This window comes from Andrena cerasifolii, chromosome 3 (genome assembly GCF_050908995.1).
Source record: "Andrena cerasifolii isolate SP2316 chromosome 3, iyAndCera1_principal, whole genome shotgun sequence".
In the NCBI taxonomy this organism is placed as follows: Eukaryota; Metazoa; Arthropoda; class Insecta; order Hymenoptera; family Andrenidae; genus Andrena; species Andrena cerasifolii.
The window spans coordinates 16,185,252-16,203,876 of record NC_135120.1 but is presented as its reverse complement, the minus strand read 5'-3'; the positions used below and the strand labels follow the sequence as shown (position 1 = coordinate 16,203,876).

Here is an 18,625-nt window from a genome sequence, read left to right as displayed (position 1 = left end):
CGTGAGAAAACAGGCGGAGAATGTAGAATGGAATTTGTTCATACGAAGCTTCCCTTCGAAAGATCGGCTTAAATGTGTAAATAAGGAATAATTCCTGCGCAGAAATAAATCGGCATTGTAGGAAGCTTTTCGAGAAAGCCAATTTTGAAAGTCCATGGAGTAATCGATTTTTTCGAGGAGAAGGTATTCCACAATTTCAACTTATTTTTGTGCAAGATTTCGCACTTCGTCTTCAGTTGTAGCGTACTTACAGATAAAGCCTGCAGAGTTTCACATTTTCTCAAGAAGGGAGCCTCCGGTAAATGTACCAGTGAATGAACAGTTTTGATTGAAACGAGTAAAATAAGTTGTTGAAATAGATAACTAATTAATCAGAGGCTTCTTTTTATCTCTTGCTTCATATCCAAACAATTTTTGCAGCACGCTGAATCAATCGCGCTGCAAACATAATTTTAAAATAGCGTTCATTCGTTACCCTCTAAGTGTCCATTTATTGGTGCAATTTGCCCTGTTCCACGTTCGCCACTTATTTTTCCACGCGGAATCGCTACCCCTTCGGTTACACCAGCCGTTACGAAACACCCTGTGCTGTTGTGTCTGTGACTACCGAGAGTTTCTGTTTTTCTGTTGACCAACACACGTAGTAAACTGCACGTGTAACATCAAAGTCGGGACGGACACGGTTCAGCCGGCGATCGTGGCACATAGGTACGATGTACCGAGCGATCCGCGAGGATGTCGAACCAGACGGACAGTTCCACGTGGACAACGGTCGCGAGAGCGAAGGGAGAGCCGTTCAACGGAGCCTGTGGCTCTGCGCTGCTCCGTGTAACTCACCTCTCGTTGAAGGTCTCCTGGCGGGCGTAGTTCTGCAGGCTGCCCTCGTCGATCAGGAACTTCATCCTCTCGAAGAAAGAGGCGGTGATGGCTGGTGGCTGCTTTCGCAGAAGTATATCGATCGGCTTCGGAGCAGACACGCAAAGCTGACTGCTACGACACATATGAAGCGCGCAACATTCCGGGTCCGCGCAATCGATGAGACTGTCTGGAAAGCACATCACAGGGCAATTAGGATAGGTCGCCGATGGAGGAGATAACGATTGGTCTCGCTAGGCCTGCACGAGAAGAAAGTTCTGCGAATGGTTTATTGAATAGGGGTTCGAGCCGCAGCTCTTCGATTACTTGGCGATTGCTGTAATCAGGATGACGTACTGGGACAGAGAGCTGTATTTTAGATGTCTGATGTTAATATTTGATGGCCTGCCACTTGTAGACGTCATTTAATCTGATGAGTATAAAATTCAATTACCGCTCGAACTTGTGACTGGAATTCTTTGTCTGAGATGCTTTAGTTGGAAACTGATTGAATTTGAGTGAAGTTGATCAAACAAATTGTGGTCGAATATTAATGACTGATATTCTAGAAGTGCATTTTTGTTGTTCACTGGTTCAGAAATCTCCTGAAGTAGGTACTTGGGGCACACTTGAGTGGTGCACGAAGGGACACTCTTCAACAACAGAATATTGTGAATACAATAGAAATCAGTGCAGTTGCCTCAGTGACAAATATAAAATGAGATCGAATCCTTAAGGTGTGCCTCGCGGGCAATCCTCGCGACGTTGATACACACCTTTAGACTCACAGATAAGCAGCAGATAAAGTATTAATACGCGAGTGCTAAACGCTCTCAACACTCTAGCATACTACCATATTCACGTACTATTGCTCCTACTTATTTCTATAAATCTCCAAAGCAGTAATAGCAGTTTTCAGAAGGATTCGACGCGAAGAAGGGATCTCTAATCCGCCCACTTTTCCACTTGGACATGCGCACTGAAACCTTCGCCACTGCTTTGGAGACCTATAGTAGCGCCAACTCAATGGCCATTCATATCTGCGCAAACTCATGTCCCTTTCCCGCTGTACCTCTGTCGTTGTCTCTTCCATCGTTGCAGTTCTGCTCGAGAAGAATGTTGCAATCCTTTCCATCCCAGCCATCGTAGCACCTGCACTCCCACTGGCCGTCGTTGGTGACCCTGCACTGCCCGTGCCCTGAACAGGAATTGGGGCAACCCTCCATCGTGCAGTGCTTCCCGTTCCAACCAGTCACGCACAAGCAGGTCCCGTTCTTACACTGGCCATGTTCGTTGCATCGCGGGTCGCACTGCTTCAGATTGCACAGCTCACCGGACCAACCCGGTAGGCAGTCGCAGGCGTTGTCCACGCAGTGCCCATGGGGGCCGCAATCGAGGTCGCATAGTTCTGGAATAGACGACGGAGGGACCTTAAGTCGTGTCTTGTCTCAGTTAACTTTGGAGGTGTTAGTACAAACTAACTTGCGTAAGCAAGCGATATGGATATAGAAGCTGGGAGAAAACAACGGCACCACTTTGGTAAATCAAAACAGAGTTAGCGGACAAGGGGCGAGAACAACGAGGTTGGTTAGGGGTTCGAGAAACGTTACAGTCGCAAAGTCTGTCATCGGTGTGATACCTGAAAACACAGGAATCGTTTGAATTCATCGAAACGGAAGAATGCGTATTTAATTGTGGCGAATAATTTAAAGTAACCATTTGAAATGGTAGCAAGGTTTTCGTAGCTACTGTATTGGAGAAAGGCTAGATTTGGGCGATGGGAGAAGTTTGATGACTGAGAACCTTCAACCTCTCTCCTACTCATACAGCCCTAGATACTTCCGTATAGTCCCTGAAATGAATTCGATACTTATAGAGTACACAGTACTCACCAAAATCTACAAAACAAGTCACTAGCGTTACCGAATTTGAAAATCGCATCTAGCTTTGATAGGGCTGTTTTTTTTAATCCATGGTCACCGATTTGGTTCAAATTTTGCATGCACTTACTAACAAAAACGTTCCATATTTATCATAAATAAATGCCATACTTTTGTGAATAAATTGTACATTTTTACTTCATATAAAGGTGTACTTTAGTGTATTAAGTTGAAAGCTTGAGAAGCTTCATTGTCTGATGTCGAGATAAATCAATTCTTTTGTGAGTCAAAATCGTCTCGCCGTCGAACCTTAATGACTACCATCTACGCTGTAACTATCGAGCCCTTTTGTTTAACACCCCGTAGTACACTGCTAAATTCTCAAGCACTCGATAAAATGATGCGTTACCTTTGGAGCAGTCGTCGCCGGACCACATTGGCTCACAGAGGCAGGTTTGCGTTTCCAGATCGAAGTTCCCGTGTCCAGTGCAATCTGGCAGGCACTGCAACGCCTCTTTGTCCATCTGGCTGCAGTCCGCTCCCTTCCATCCCTTCTTGCAGATACAGGTGCCTTCCGCGCAGAAACCATGGCCGGAGCAGGTCGGATGTGGACAGTCCACTTCCTCGCAGTACTTTCCTTTGTAACCGCGCACGCAGTTGCACTTGCCATTGGTGCAGTGGCCGTGGCCGTTGCAATCGGGCACCTCGCACTCGTCGTGTCTCAGGGAGCACTCCTTTCCTTTCCAACCAGGGTTACACTGGCACTCTCCGTTTATGTACTCCCCTGCAATCGAAGTGAACGAGTCAGACGGAATAATAATACAAATATTAAAAGTGTAATACGAAACAGAGATTCGTAGCAGGGGTGATTAGAAGATGGAAAATCTTATCCCTTCGCGTCCCAACATACTCGCCCGATTATTGCCCACGCGTCTTTCGCTTAATTCTATCTTTCCGAAAGACACTAATTTCAAATTTAATAACTGATTTAATTCTGCGAAACCCGGGCTCTTCCAGGTTCAAAAGGTTACCACTCTTGACGCTTTAACAGATTTGTTTGCTTACCACGTTGACTGCAGAGGACTGGACAAACGCTCTCGCTGCAGTCCTCGCCCCCGAAGCCGGGGATGCACTGGCAGTGGCCAAGCAGACATTCACCCTTTCCACTGCAACCGTTGGGACAATTGTGCGTCATATCTTCGGCTATCACGGCGATAAACGACACCTCCTGGGGGTCTCCGTCGTCGTTGTACAGCGAGAGGAACCAATGACCAGGCTCCATGTAGTGCGTCACCTCTTTCTTGATCGAAGGCTGCGGAGGATTGATCGTATTTCGGAAACGTCCGTCAATAAACCTTCTAGTATCTCTCACTACAGTTTTACGTATTTACTTCCAAGGGAAAAAAAGAAAAAAAAAGAGGAAGATTTGCAGAAGATCGACAGAGTGCCAAGAACGACTCCTCGTTGCTCTATACGCGACCAGATGATGAAGAAAAAGTAGGAAATAAATCTTTGACAGCCTGGTGAAAGAGCATTCACCGGTCCCGAGAAGAATCGGAGGCACTACGGTCGTTCTGAGATCGAGAGAATGAGAAAGAAAAATGGGGCAGTGGCACATACAATAACACTAACATGGGACGCCCGTGTGGACCTGGCCTTGAAACCGCTCAACACCTCCAGAAGGTCGTACTGCGTGTGCGTGGGGAGCGCGTTTCTCCTCGCGTAGACACCGATGCTAGCACCTCGTGGGATGTTGTAGTCGAATCTCACATACGCTGCCTCCGACTGGTAGAACTGCATGTTCCAGTAGCTGTAGGGTGGTATCTCCTCGCTGAGCTTCTGCCCCAGGCTGACCTGGGCGAAGGTCGTCCCGTCAGGCGGGAAAGACCTGGCGGGGAAGGTTCTCGCACCTGGGGAATCGAGAACAACAGAGATCAGTATCGTAACTCCCGCGGTCCCGAGGAATCAGTTTTCTATGGGGCTCAACTTGTCGGATGTTCGAATGTTGCGTATATTCGAAAGCGGCGGGGAATACGTTTTGAAAATGTACAGGGCTGGGATTGTAGCTCACGGTGCGATCAAAGAGGGGATTATTCCTTGGAGGAGAATGAAGCGCAATTACCATTCTTTGTAGAATGATAGGTATTTTGAGGTGATGATTTGGACTGTTGCTTAAATGTTTGGGTATAGGTACTCGCTGGATTTTGGTTCTACGGGCGAGAGAAATGTAGAGTTCAGCTCACTATTATGTGCCATAATCTTGGAATGCTTATCGACTGATTTTCTTCGCAAGGAAAATGTATCAGTTCAAGCTGATTTGGTAGCCATTGCTGGACACTGAATTATCATGGCACACTTTCGATACTAACATCGTGAACCAGAAAATAAAATACAGCTAAAAGAGTTATGTGGACTACTAACAAGTTTACTAAAAATATGTAAAATAGTATTAAAAACAGACATAGATATTTCGATGAAAAGGAAATTTCATAATACGCAATACTTGTATTTAATTATACTATTTCGAAATTTTTACCTCGCCATTTACAAGTTCAGAGAAAAAGATCATAAAGTAAGAGTTCTGTATTGAATAAAAGGAGTAAAAAATTTAAGGCTTGATTCAAACTTCTGAGCATTACTGCGTATTTTCCCAAGGAACCATCTTCTTTCGCGTGACTACCATGAGCTGTAGTTCAGGATGGGGTGCGTCTCCCGCAAGAAAACTGACTGCGTTCTTATAAATGTAAAGCACAACAGGTATTTAAAAATTGCGTAGCTTTATACTTAGCTAGGCTTTGCGCGTCAGCGAATTTCTCGTGGCAACTATAGACTCCGCATTGCTTTGCGTCGACTAACCGCGTTAATTGCAACATCGATCGTTCTATCAACGTCTTTAATTTCCATTCTTCGTCTACCATGCGTCCCTGTACTAGCTGGTTGTTGCGCCGTACGTTCCAGCGAATTCTTACCACGTACCCTAGCACTATCCGCCGATAACGTTTCCGTAATATTCCATTTAGGAGCAGATTAGAAAATACCTCGGTCATACCACGATGCAACCAGTACCACATTACAGTAATACCCAAACTTCTACGGTAACCACTAACACCACGTTAAACACCAGGCTGCAATAAACGTTCCAGGCAACGAAGTTCCGCGAGCCGCGATAAGAACGCCACGCGGTTCGTCACGCGTCGATGCAAGCAAAGTGGAAGCCAGAGCGTGAGCAAAAGTGGCAGAAAGAAGGGAAGCAGCGTGATAGAGCGACAGCGAGATTCGTAGAACGAAAGAAGAATAGAGAGTAGAGAGTAGCTTAGAAGAGGCTCGAAAAGAATCGTAAACGGGGCCTCACCTTCTAGGATCAGTATAGTGGGTTCTGGGGGTAACGGGGTGGTCCCAGAACACCCCGGCATCGATTCTGTTCTCGATTCTGCCTCGTAATTCGAGGGGGTCCAGTCAGTGGAGCCGCTACTCCCCTCTGTCGTCGAGGAATAATCGTTCTCGGCGGTCGGTGTCGTGTCATCCCTTACCAGATCGTCTGCAGAGGACTGTTTCCGTTCGTCGTCCTCCTGCTCTCTCGCGTCGTCCGCCACGTGGCGCTCGGTAGACTCGTCCGCGGAGACGCTCGAGTTCTCCGGGTCTTGGTAGAGGCTGTGACTATCGTCGAACACTGAAAGGTTGTCCCACTCGTCGGACGACGAGCCCATGCAGGGGCAAGAGCACTCGCATTCGCCACCGGCCCAAATCGGTGGCGGTGGCGAGGACGGTGGTTGCGGCGGCGGAGGCAATCCGTTGTTGTTCGCCTCTGATAACGCGGAGCTGGCAGTCTTCGACGCGCTGGCGACTGGTTCCTCAGCTGCCTCGTGTTCGTGCACCCTGACGCTTGGCGAGTGAGCATCAGCGTCGCCATTCGTGGGCACCGAGACGGAGAGAACGTAAAGCGGCTTCGAGGAGGCAGAATCCCCAGAAGCGATGGTTATGTTTACAAGCACCCGGTTCGGTGAGGCGGATGTCGGTGATGATGATGATGCAGGCGAAGGCTCGCGACGTTGGACCGGCACCTCGACGATTTTCACTTGCTGAATTAGTGGCGGAGTGGACTCGGTAGCTGAGTCAGCCTCTATCGCGGGCTTCGCGTCGTTAGAGGAGTCCTGCATCTTTTTCGGTGGACCGTCGCGGTTGCTCGCGGAGGCAGGATCGTCGAACGTTTCCGCCGATTTCTCGCGGAACTTCCTCTCGAACTCACGGAGGAATTCCTCATCGTTCTCCACTCTAGTGATCACTCGCAGATCGCTGTTCTGGTGCAGCAGACGGGGCACATTGTTCGTCTTCACCTCGTTCCCGAGCGACTCGAAGGCTCGCTGTCTAGCCTCCGCGGTGGTGCCCGACTCGCTCTTGTGATTCAGCTTCACGATCTCCACTTCCTCCTGGCCGTAATTATAAATCGGCAACGGGTAGTCCCGCTGGAGCTCCTCGGATTTCTCGGAGTTGTTCACGTGACTCGGCGAAGTATCGGATTCGGACGAGGATTCCTCCCTAGAGAGTTCTCGCGTTTCCTTCACCACGTCCGAAAAATTCGAATCATTGGCGCGCCTTTGATTCCCAGGGCCGCTCGCCGGGATACTTTCGCTCTCTAATACCTCGCTACTCGTTTCATCGTTCCCCGTCTTTGTTTCCCCCGCGGATTCCGAAGCCGAATCAGATTCTACTGGCGGCGGTACAGGGTACTCATCGATCTTCCTCGTGCTCCATTCGATGGTACTTACGTTCGAGGATCCAGCCAAGTTCGCGGTGGAGTCCAACTCGGTAGAATCCGGTGAAGTTGTAGCGTCTATGCCTCGAGTGTCCTCTAGCGGTTCTACGTGCCCGTCTACGAGCTCTACGCTACTGTTAACGCTACTGTACCCGTCGTTCGGCGAACTTTTCACGGTTATCGACCCACCGTCCGCGGTACCGGCACGTTCCCCGAACTTCTTCGATTCTACGCCGGGCGGGGAGTTTCGCCGCGTGCCATTGCGGCCCCGGGAGACGCCGGAACTTCCAACGACTCTCGCGTTACCATTACCCGCGTAATCGGTAGACTCTGCGAACTGGTCGATCGAGACTTCCCCGATGTCCTCCCCGCGACCCTCCACGGTAACTGGATCAGTAGTGGCAGCGACAGGGCCCCCCTGATCGCCGCCCGACCCGGTCCAAGTCTCCGAGGGGCGACTCGGTGGCTCGTTAAGTGAAACGGAAGTGGAAGGCGAAGTAGCGAGCGGACGATCGCTGGGAGATGGGTCAGAGACGACAGAGACAGAGGACGGAGAGGCGAGGTCGACAGCGACAGTGGTGTCAGTCGAACGATCGTGCGAATAGTTAGTAATCGAAGGGTCAGAGACATTCACGGCAAGCACCGTCTCCGAGGGAGCCGGCTCGGGTACGTCTTCGAATGCCACGTCGGCGTGGGTGGCGGTCTCTTTCACCAGATGGCCATCCACATGCTCGTTTTCATGCACAACCTTACCAGGACGATCCGTGTCTAAGGGGATCGTCTGCCGCGGGGATCGCGAGGCCTCCTCCGGTGCCTCGGTCGAAGCCACCGTTTCGGGGTAATTGGGGGGTGCGACATTTCGGTGCAACGCATGCTGGTTAAACGTGTCCCTACGCCTACGGATGTACACGTGCTCTAGCATGCTAGCCGACGGGTTAATACTACCTCCTGAGGACGTCTGTTGCCGTGTCCTGCTGCTCGGCTGCGACGACGACGGCGCCGCTGACGAGGACGTCTTGTTCGCCTCGACCGGCAACGGCTTCATGTCCGCGTTCTCGCCGACCACCAGCGTGCACGGTTTCGCGCCCTCGTAAGATCGGGTTACTAAGCTGGAAACTGGAACCACGGGGAAATATTTGGATGTGGAGACGATATACTTTCATTAACCCCTTACACGACTCACTGATTTTCGGAATAAAAACGGTAAAAGATTACCACCTCTTATTCTGTTTTTATTTTACTATATAATTATTTATAAACTGGGATGAAACTAGGGATTGCAATACCGGTTGAGAAGCATGCTCTAATAGTCTTTATCTAGAAATATAAATTTGATATGATGAAATCTCTAGTTCAAGAAGAGCGATTCTCCACGGTCGTGGAAAAAAGCGATTTTATTTTCCACGATAAATCCCGTTTGGAAGTCGCAAAGGCCCGACATTGGAACTCGAAAATTACCCTTGAGGTGCGATACACCCCGTGCGACCACGAAGGGCCGTTCTCTTATGTGACATCCCATGATTTTCATTATCCAGTAGCAAGATCATCGGAATGAAATTTATTCGCGACACTACGATCACTGAACCATCTGTGCCAGGGATCGCGAATGCGATTGCCTTGCAAGTGGAGTGACGACAATAGAAGTGTAAATTAGACTTCTAACAACACTCCATTCGTTCCAGCAGTGTACCCGACGGTTATCGCTGATTTAATCCAGACGTACGTGCGACGAATATAAATTGGCGAACGACTTACCTACGACATAGGCCAGCACCGCTGTTATGCACAGCGAGACCATAAGCAGTATCATCGCAATTAACTTCCAGCTGCACCAGTCCACCCCTTTCACAAAATGGCAACGGATGCTTTGTCTCCTCATTGGGATCACTGAGGGCGCGTGGCCGTACGGCAAAGGTACTCTGAAATCAATCGACGTTCATCTAGTTTAACTTCCGCCTGGCGCGACTACGTATGGTTATTAATAATAATCGTGACGTATTAGGGACAGCACTGCGCAAAAGGGGAAGAACGTATTATGTTATTCTACCCCTATTGTCTACCACAAGCACCGTAATTTCTTCCACGTGCTTTCTGCCAACTTTCTGTACATTCGGACGTTAATTACGAAGTTTGATGCAACGGTGCACTCTTTGCAATTTGCGATTGAATTATTTACATTTCACTATTAGTGTTTCTGTGTAGTCGCGTTGCGAAATGGCTTACAAGACAGTCTCTGTTTTAACGGTCGAAAGGGGATCTGGTTAACACCGTAAAGTGGTGCCCCTGTATTCCGGACGAGTGTACTGCTGACTTCAAAGGGTGCAGAACACATGGTCGGTTTGATAGCGTTTGGAACGCAGAAAATATGCTGGGCGGTTTAAACAAGAGGTACGAGGATTTAGGGTCACGTAGTAGGCACGAAAATAGACAATACCCAGTGAACAGAATTTTACAAATCGTTCTCAATGAAGAACAGACAAGATATAGGTGGATATTCATTTTAAAACAAACTTCTACTTCAATTTCTCACAAAAGATTTCTTATACCACATTTAATACACATTGACATCTTCGTAGCAGAGAATTAGGTGTGTGCACTCTGAAAAATTCGAGTTCTGCGGATAATTATTTTATAAGCAGTTTGTTGTCGCTGTCAAAGCTGTCACATTATGAATTTGAAGTGAAGAAAATCAATTTTTCACATATGCATGTACTTCTACACTATGTGGTGTATTTCAGCGAGGGTAAAATCAAAAAGTTTCTAGACGATTCTAGGTGCAGAATATAATTTTCTTGCTCGAGTTTTCGTTTAGGGCAAAGTTTCAATAAATATGCCACAGGTACAAATAAAATAAATCTTTATACAAAAATAACTCGGAATTCTAGAGTAAGAGTAGAGTTCTTTTAAACGATTCTATGATTCTATGAATAAAAGTGAGTCTTTTAAAACAAATAAAAGAGTCTTCTACAAAAGAAAACTTTATTACATATCTTCGACTAATTTTTGCACATGGAACCACCTCCACCTCGGTTGCACCACTCATCACGAAACACTTCGTGTATTCCTCCAGAAGCAAGTCCAAAAAATTCAAGGTCCCAAAACCAAGAACATCCATAATACTGAATAATTATTGCACACAAACCCGTGTAGAAACGATTTCCAGAAATAAAATAAATTATCCCATATCCCCGCCGAGGTAGATCCGAGGATTTAAGTTAACTTGGCGAATGCCAGAAAACTCTGAGCATTTCTATCAGCAGGTACATGCCCACGAAATCCTCGATCCTCTTTTTACTGCGTACCCTGTGTTTTTAGCCGTCACGTGCTTTTGTGCGAAAGCGTCGGTTGTTGAAGCATGTTAATGCTGCGAACGTCGCGGACGCGGGCCTCCAAGTAATACAGAAATGTGTAACAGAAATATTTAAACGGGACGGGCGGGTTGCCGAGTGCCAGGGTGCCTGTTTGCTTTCGTTGCATCACGCGATAATGGAAAACGAAAGCCAGACGCAGCCACCTTCGCGGAGGTCTCGCCTTTCCCCCTCCGGCTCCCGAAATCGCGCGAATTCCACCCTTTGATGGGTTAGAACGATCGAGCTGGTTAACCCAAATATTTACAAAGCACGAGTTTGGCGACTGCACGTTTTCGAGCAGACACGATCTCTGCTAATCTTGCCCAAATTTCTCAACCATTCATTAAACTCGAAGAACCATCAGAATAGGATCTCGTAAATATTAGGTCGATGCAAAAGTTCGTTCGTTTTATGGAACCAAAGTCTTTATTAAAAGTAAAAATATATAACAAGTTTTTTTAATCAAAGTATTTTCCTTGGCTATCTATGACATTTTGCCAGTGTTCTGGTAAAAGAAGTAGGTGTGGTGAAAAAAGACGTTTCTGTACACCTGACAGCACCTAAGCGAACGAACTTTTGCACAAATATACTAGAATCGAAATTTTCGAATGATACCTAGCTACCCTTAGATAATGATATAGATTATTAGCTGCTAATAGATTATACAGCGCGAGAAGATAGGATATAATTAAGGTTTGGTTGCAAAGCAGTCCTAGAACTGAACCAAGGACGTCCGCAAAGATCTTTTCAGGAGGGCGGAGGGCAACTTTCATTTCGTAGCGCCAATTTATTTATAAATTTAACATTGAAATTAAAAAATAACTGAATAAAGATTGGTTTTTAAAAATAAGCAATTTTTTCTCAAGGCAGGGGGCAACTACCCCTGCGGACGTCCATGGACTGAGCCTCGCCTTTGCCCTACAAATTATTTTTTTCTTTCTCTTTCCTCCTTTCTGCTGCATTTCTTGTGTATTTTTTGTGAATTAAACACGTTTAATAATAATAATAGTAGTAACATAAAGATTACGTGTTATTATAAAATTGGTTTTATTTGAGCGATAGAAGAATATTAATAGTACTTTGCTACAAGTATTCTATTTTCTCCTACTATAACCACGTGCCACCACCAAACATCAAAACACATTTTTAATAATGGTAATACAGAAAACACGTAAACTTTGCACCCTATTTTATTGCGCTGCATAATCCATTAGCTGCTAATAATCTGTATACATATAATTTCGTCATTATCTAAGGTTTCGAACAGTATCAATACTTGGTATGCCAACCCCCTACTGAGAATGTTTCCTTACACGAAATAAATATCTTCCTCCCTTTATCTTTTCGTACCCCCGAAAACAAGGTAGATAACAAGACAGTTAGCATGAAAGAGCCACACCGTCCGAAAACAATTCAATCTACACTCTAAAGAATCAACAGAAACGTCACATCTTTTCCCCCAAATTCGTTCCATCAATCGTAAGTGACGTCAGAAATTCAAGAAGTCAAAACGGTTTACAGAAATCACGCGCAACGAAACCCAAATCCCATGGAACCCCACGCTGGGCCCTATGACCGTTTAGCGAATCTCAAGTGCGCGCTCTCGAGGGCCCGTTGCGAGAAGGCCCCTCTGCGGTCTCAGAGAACACGATTTTCCACGGGTGCACGGTGTCACGTGCAGAGGAACCGTTTCTCGTTGGATGACACTTCGCCTTCAAACATTGACTCATTGTGCGACACCATCTGAATAGATGATTCACGGGGCCCTTGCTGTGTCGAGTGCCCCTTCTGGTTGTCCACGGAGAAGGCGAAGGAGCAAACGTCCGCCACGGTTCATTCGTCACACTCCTTACCGTGGATCGCTTTCGGGAACTCCTACGAGTCCGTTGCTACTTTCCATTATTCTTCCTCTTTCTGTATATATTTTTTGTTGCTCGCGCTTGAAGGATCGACAGAGTGGTTGCGCGGCTACGGTGCCGGGGAAAATGGAATAGGCTTACCTGTCCATGTTGTTCTGCAGCTCGACCTTTATTGGACTGTTCCCCGTGGACTGGTTCTTGTTGTTGTACTCATTCTTCGGTATCTCTGCGAAAAAAGAGAAGAGAACGATAGAAGAAATTTGTTACATGCTGCGAATCGACGAAATTTCTCGTGGGAAACGCTGCCCTAGTTCCCCCCGCACGCGGACTTTCATTCACTCGGACCCTGTAATATCTTGGCCTTTCCCCTGTACAAAATAATTCATCGACCTGCACGTTGAGTGGCCCATAGATGGTCGATAGATTGCGCGAGCTTTCGGACCGTATGGATGCGCTTCGAGGCTCGTGCAAATGGTCAAAGAATTATTGAACACGTTTGATTCTACGTTCGGCAAGCTCGATTCTTGGGATGGTGATGTCGTTACTGTGCAGCGCCGCGGTCAGTTTATTTAGATGTAGTGTAGGCTACGCGGGGGAGAAAGAATTTTGTGGGCTGTAGGGGAGGATGCGACAAGTTTTAGAATTCCACATTCATCCGTCCCTCAGTCTCCTAAGTAAATTTCTCCCTTAGTGTTAAATTGGCAGAATGGTAAAAAAATCAATATAATGAAAAGATAAATGGTTAACTTTGCAAATTCTTTTATTGAAAATAAAGAATTAAATTTCTGTATATTGTGGCATACGATTGTTTACAAATAATATCGCAGCGAGGACTGTATACATTTGCGTTCGTGTCAAGTTCACACAAGGGATGAGGGTTCGCACTTTGATATGTGTGGCTTCGCGATTTCGATTTACTATTTTCGGGATGCCCAAAAAATCAATTTTATTTCGTTATGTATCATTGTCCAAAGTACAACATTCAATGATTTAAATTATATTTACAATATGCTATTTTGATGGTTTTAAAGAATCAATGAATATTTGGGCAATTTGGAAAATACAGGACTGTAAGGGTAAGTTTTCTCCAATAGTTTCCTCCAAATTTTGTTTCTCTGTTTTAATTTAGGATTCTTTCTAAATTTTTTCTCGAAACGAGTTATTATGGGATTACGTCATATTTTAATCCTTTAATATTATCTTCAAAGCACCCTACACATCCGATAAATAATCGGTTATTAAAGATTAATTAATAGCTTAGCTCTTAATACCTTTTATCAAATACAGCCAACGTGTTACACAAGCTACATCGTGAACGTTAACGAATAACCGTGACTGTTATCTATAAATCGAAAACCTCGTTCGATCGTTAAACGAAGTCTTTAATTAGCGTTTAAAGGCCCCGGCATCAAGTCCACGAGATTTCGGAGCCACCAAATTCACGACGCTGTACTCGAGGTTTCTGACACCTTAATTGCAGTCCCCCTTTATACGGATGTATTTATTACGGACTTCTAATTGCCGAGGTACACATAATTAAGGATGATATGGGACGGCGTCGATGATGGTCAATGGGCGTAGCGAAATCGAGAAAATAAGTTAAGCGAAACGGGAATTTTGGGACCCTGCCTGACTTTACTTTACCTTGTTTAATTATTAGTTAGTTTGACATGTAAATTGCCTTGCGTTATCGATTAGAGACCCACGGGACGTAAATATTATTACTCACCACTTAATGAGTTAACGATGGAATTAGTAATATATTGCAGGAAATTATTACTTTTGAAACATCGCGAATAAAAAAACAAATTTCCAGAGTAAGTAAAATAGTTAATTATGTAAAATTGTATCCTGCTGCCATTTTGGTGTTCTGGTTATTATCGTAACCAATCAATGTTCATTTCCGATCGACAATTATAACTCCTGAAACTACGTCTATTTTCACTCTAATCCATAATACTTAATAATACTCAATGCTCCTTTTAAATTCAAACTTGACGAAATTTAATCTCCACGAGGGGCAAAAATTCATGTACTTATTTTTCCGAACCTTAAGCTTCGCGGGGACCTCAATCTCGTCGACTTATTTCTCCCCATAAATGTTACAAATTTATCTAACTCAAAATTGCTGAAACTTAAGCTCAAGAAGGGTTTCAAATTCATAGACTTATTTCTCATAAATCCCAGAAGTTCACCTGGCTCGAACTCGTCGAAACTTAAGTTCCACAGAAATCTCAAAGTGCACTTATTCATCCCCGAAAAAAGCAACAAATTGGTGCAATTGAATGTCGGTGAAACTTAAGCTGCAGAGGGGCTCGAAATGACCCCAGGGACGTCAGAGTTTGGTTATGCGAGTGTCCACGTTTTATTCGTTTCTCAAAACGGAGAGGCGTCGCGAGGGCTGCGCGGTTTGCGATGCCAGACGCGACGCCCTTTCTTTTTGGCCGCGTATTCCACGATGTACACGAAGAAGGAGGAAAAACAGGAAGAAGGGAGACAGCGAGAGCGCGAGGCCCGTGTTGAATCGATAAGTACATGATTCATCGTGGTTTCGGTTTGAATTTCAAGCGACCAGACCGCAAGGTGCATAAGGAAAGCTGAACACCTTAGAAACACCGCAAGATCGTCGCGTATGCCGCGTTCCGTGTAATCGATGGCGGTTTTTGCACAGAGGGCCCGTAATCGATCTGTAGGTTCCTTCGACAGGTAATTGATAGGAACACCACGCGCAATCAATATCTTGCTTAGCATTTAATAATTATCTGTATACCGGATGTGCATCATGACTGTGGCAACAGTAATGTTTTCCTCATTACTAGAATTTCGAAAGATTATTTGGCGCGTTAAAGGAATATTTTCAGGTAGGTATACGAAATTGTTGCTTCGAATATTCAAGAGTGCTTTAGAGTGATTTTGGTCCGTACCAAAAACAATGCACTTGGCATTTGCTAAACACCAAAATCTCATTCTTGAATAAAAGTGGACTTGGTCAGTTTTACCAACAAGCCGACGATAATAAAAGTACGAAAATTGCCAAAATACGCAGACAACCAACCGCGAGCCACAAAAGTGCCTTTCCCAAAAACCTCCTAACAAGAGAAACACTGCCCTCCACTTCTCTGCCTCGCCCATGAAACAAGGGGATATTACAGCTCGGTGTAACGGCTGGATCGATCATAAGGGCGGTCTAACAGGGTTGCACCTAAAATTCAGGCCTTGATCTCGTTCACAAAGGGATATTCTGTCGGTAAAGTTTCATCTTATTCCATGCAGGCCCTTTCTCGTCCGAGCTGGCCGCAAAATCGTTCGCTGCCTCGCGTCGTTTCTGATAGGGAACAGGTAAAGGGGATCGCGGTTCGATACTCTTCAGCCCCTTTGCCTTGCCACGAGGAGAGGGGTCCCGCCTGTTCACCCTTCACCCGTTTCCTACGTGTACCTGGCGAGCACGAAATCGGAGCGTGGGAAGACGGAGGTCCGCGAAAGCAGACCCCATGCCGCTAATTGCAGGTGTTGCCGGTCGTTACGGCCCCGAAACTCGATGATTACGGCATTTAGGCAGATATCCGGAATCACGACGATCCGGGGATCCTTTTTGCCCTGTTTTTTTTTTCTGGGTTAGAGGATGACCCACGGGGCACGAGGCGACGCCTAATGCGAGGAGCTGAGCAAAAAGGTGGCGATATCCATGGTTAGCGTGTCGGAATCGGCTTTAATGATCGACTCCGTGGATGATTTAGTCATATGCGAGCGGGACGTGGCTCCGCGAGTGATGGGAGGTGGTAGGGAAGCCTAGAGATTGTTCGACTAGTGAATTGTGCTGAACAAAAAATATAAAAAAAAAATTATGTTAAACGATTTTATTAAGAATGTAGTAAAAACTAAATTAAAATGCGATGAAAACTAAAAAATAATTCTTTTCTTGTACCACGATTTTATTCAAAGTGATCAAACGCAATTTTAACACCGTCAAAATTGAAGTACAAGTGAAGAATTATTTTTTACTATTCCGGTGTGCAATAAAGACGTAAATAATAATATTGTTAAATATTAAGGGTCTTTAGTTAAGGGAGCAGGGATGTATTCAGTACAGTTTCTGAACATTGCTGCTGTAAGGCCTTGGGTTAGGTCCTCAGCAAGCAACTAAGTGTAGCAATTTAATGAGTGGCCAGAAAGACAGTTCGTGGCTGGTATTCGGAAGTGGGTCTCAGATTAATCATCATCTGTCCGTAAAGCATAATACAGCTGCACGAATCTTGGAGAATGACCTGATTCGGCAGGGTTTCTTACTGACGTGAAGCTCTATGTATACTTCCGAGTTTTTCGCCTGGACGTAGCGTTTTAATCGCGAAGCTATTAACGAGGCGAGACCGGGGTGAAAAATGAGTGTTTCGAGAGGAGAAAACAAGCTTGTGCCGGGGGTAAGTAATTAATCATTAGCTGATTGCTATATCAACTGCTCGGTAATTACCTTGTTTGCAACGAAAGTAAAAGTTCAATATTAAACGGATTTGCAATGAGTTCGGTGCTTAGGGTAGGTAGAGGATCTCGTGTATGGAGAATTAACTAGATGTTTAGCATGAAACGAATATTGTACAGTGTGGTACATTTAATGGTAAAAAAAAAATGGAAATGGAAGAAAATATTTCTAAAGAGATATCTAAAATTGGAGACTTAAAGTAGAATAAATATTACTTCTTAATATAATCAAGTTCAACCGATATAAACACATATTCACTCTATCTTATGCTGCAAACACAAGTTAACCGTATTTGCACAACTCCACAACTTTCCAAAAAAAAAACCAATCCCCATCTGTCAACCAAATAAAAATCACTCCGACACCACCACCTCGCCCATTCAATAATATTGCCCCTCCCTCCTTCAGCTAAACGTGTCATTCGATCACAGAATGGTCATCAACAAGGGTTGAGAGACAACTAAAAAAAAGAAGAAAAATGATGGCTTTCGTGGATGCTTCGGCAACCGAAGAATGCAAAGCAGAATGTAGACATTCACCTACACTGGACGCGACAAAGCAGTGCGAAGATTGTTGCAGCGTGAATGGCCGAACAGCGAGGACGAAAGAAAAGCAAGAGTAGCAGCGATCGACCTTAGGCGGAGTTAAGTATTCTGCGGGAGGTCATAAGCGTCGGGCCAGTGTCATAACCGTGGGTCGCAAAGTCAGGGGGGATCATAAATCACCGTTCGAACCGTCCCACGCTTTCGAAAAGGATGGCTTTGAAGTGGTGCAAGGTACTCCGCGCGAAAGAACGGCCGAGCGGCGCACAGATGTGGCTGGTGAAAAGATGGCTGTGGCGCCCGATGCACGTTCGCCCGTGCAACACTCCCGGGTCTCTTGCCGCGGAGCGGCCAAACAAGAAAAGAGCTTGTCCCTGACGCGCCTGTGGGGAATAGTGGTGTGTATTGGCCGTTTTTCGAGAGAAGTCCTGGGAACACTTGAAACGTCGAAAAGGTTCGGCTTCGCCGTTGTTTTCCCTGCAGCCGATACCCATGGTGCTAAAGTGTCTCGAGGACGTTGTCCCGAAGCGTGCTTTTCTTCCCTCGAGTGCATTCAGTGCTTGCACATCCACGAGGAATTTCACGGGTTATCTGGTAAACTCCAGTGGCCGGTTTGAAAGATTCCAAGTCCTTGGAGGCAGTTTCACGGTATTCGACACTGCTGGGTTCAATGGAAACTGTCGCGGTAAATGAAGTGTGCGCAACAGCAGGGGGATGAGAAAGATCTTCCGCGCCTTAAGTGTTTAGAAAATTCTCTGGCTCCATGAATGATAAGTGCTAAAGGCCGATGCTGGCTGAGATTTCTGACTGAAAGCGCTCTATTAATACCAGAGAGAAGGACTTGAGGTCTGGAGGAAACAGGGCCTACTTGTTCCTTGGAGATAAGCTAAGAGGCTTTGGTCCCAGATA

The 18,625-nt window shown here is 45.7% G+C and overlaps 1 protein-coding gene across 10 annotated transcripts in view; it reads right to left on the bottom strand.

The window, feature by feature from the left end:
* The window catches only part of Ten-m (teneurin transmembrane protein Ten-m), an 834,379-nt gene that overhangs the window by 13,418 nt on the left and 802,336 nt on the right, over positions 1-18,625 (bottom strand). For 7 of the 10 annotated variants that reach the window (XM_076807851.1, XM_076807850.1, XM_076807853.1 and 4 more), the window contains 8 exons: positions 12,839-12,923; positions 9,244-9,407; positions 6,088-8,604; positions 4,356-4,645; positions 3,801-4,047; positions 3,145-3,519; positions 1,928-2,263; positions 838-1,045 (listed from right to left, as the gene is read on the bottom strand). In XM_076807851.1, the coding sequence (XP_076663966.1) occupies positions 838-1,045; positions 1,928-2,263; positions 3,145-3,519; positions 3,801-4,047; positions 4,356-4,645; positions 6,088-8,604; positions 9,244-9,407; positions 12,839-12,923 (4,222 nt within the window). The remainder of the gene's footprint in view (positions 1-837; positions 1,046-1,927; positions 2,264-3,144; positions 3,520-3,800; positions 4,048-4,355; positions 4,646-6,087; positions 8,605-9,243; positions 9,408-12,838; positions 12,924-18,625) is intronic. The other 3 variants (XM_076807852.1, XM_076807860.1, XM_076807859.1) reach the window with 2 other exon arrangements.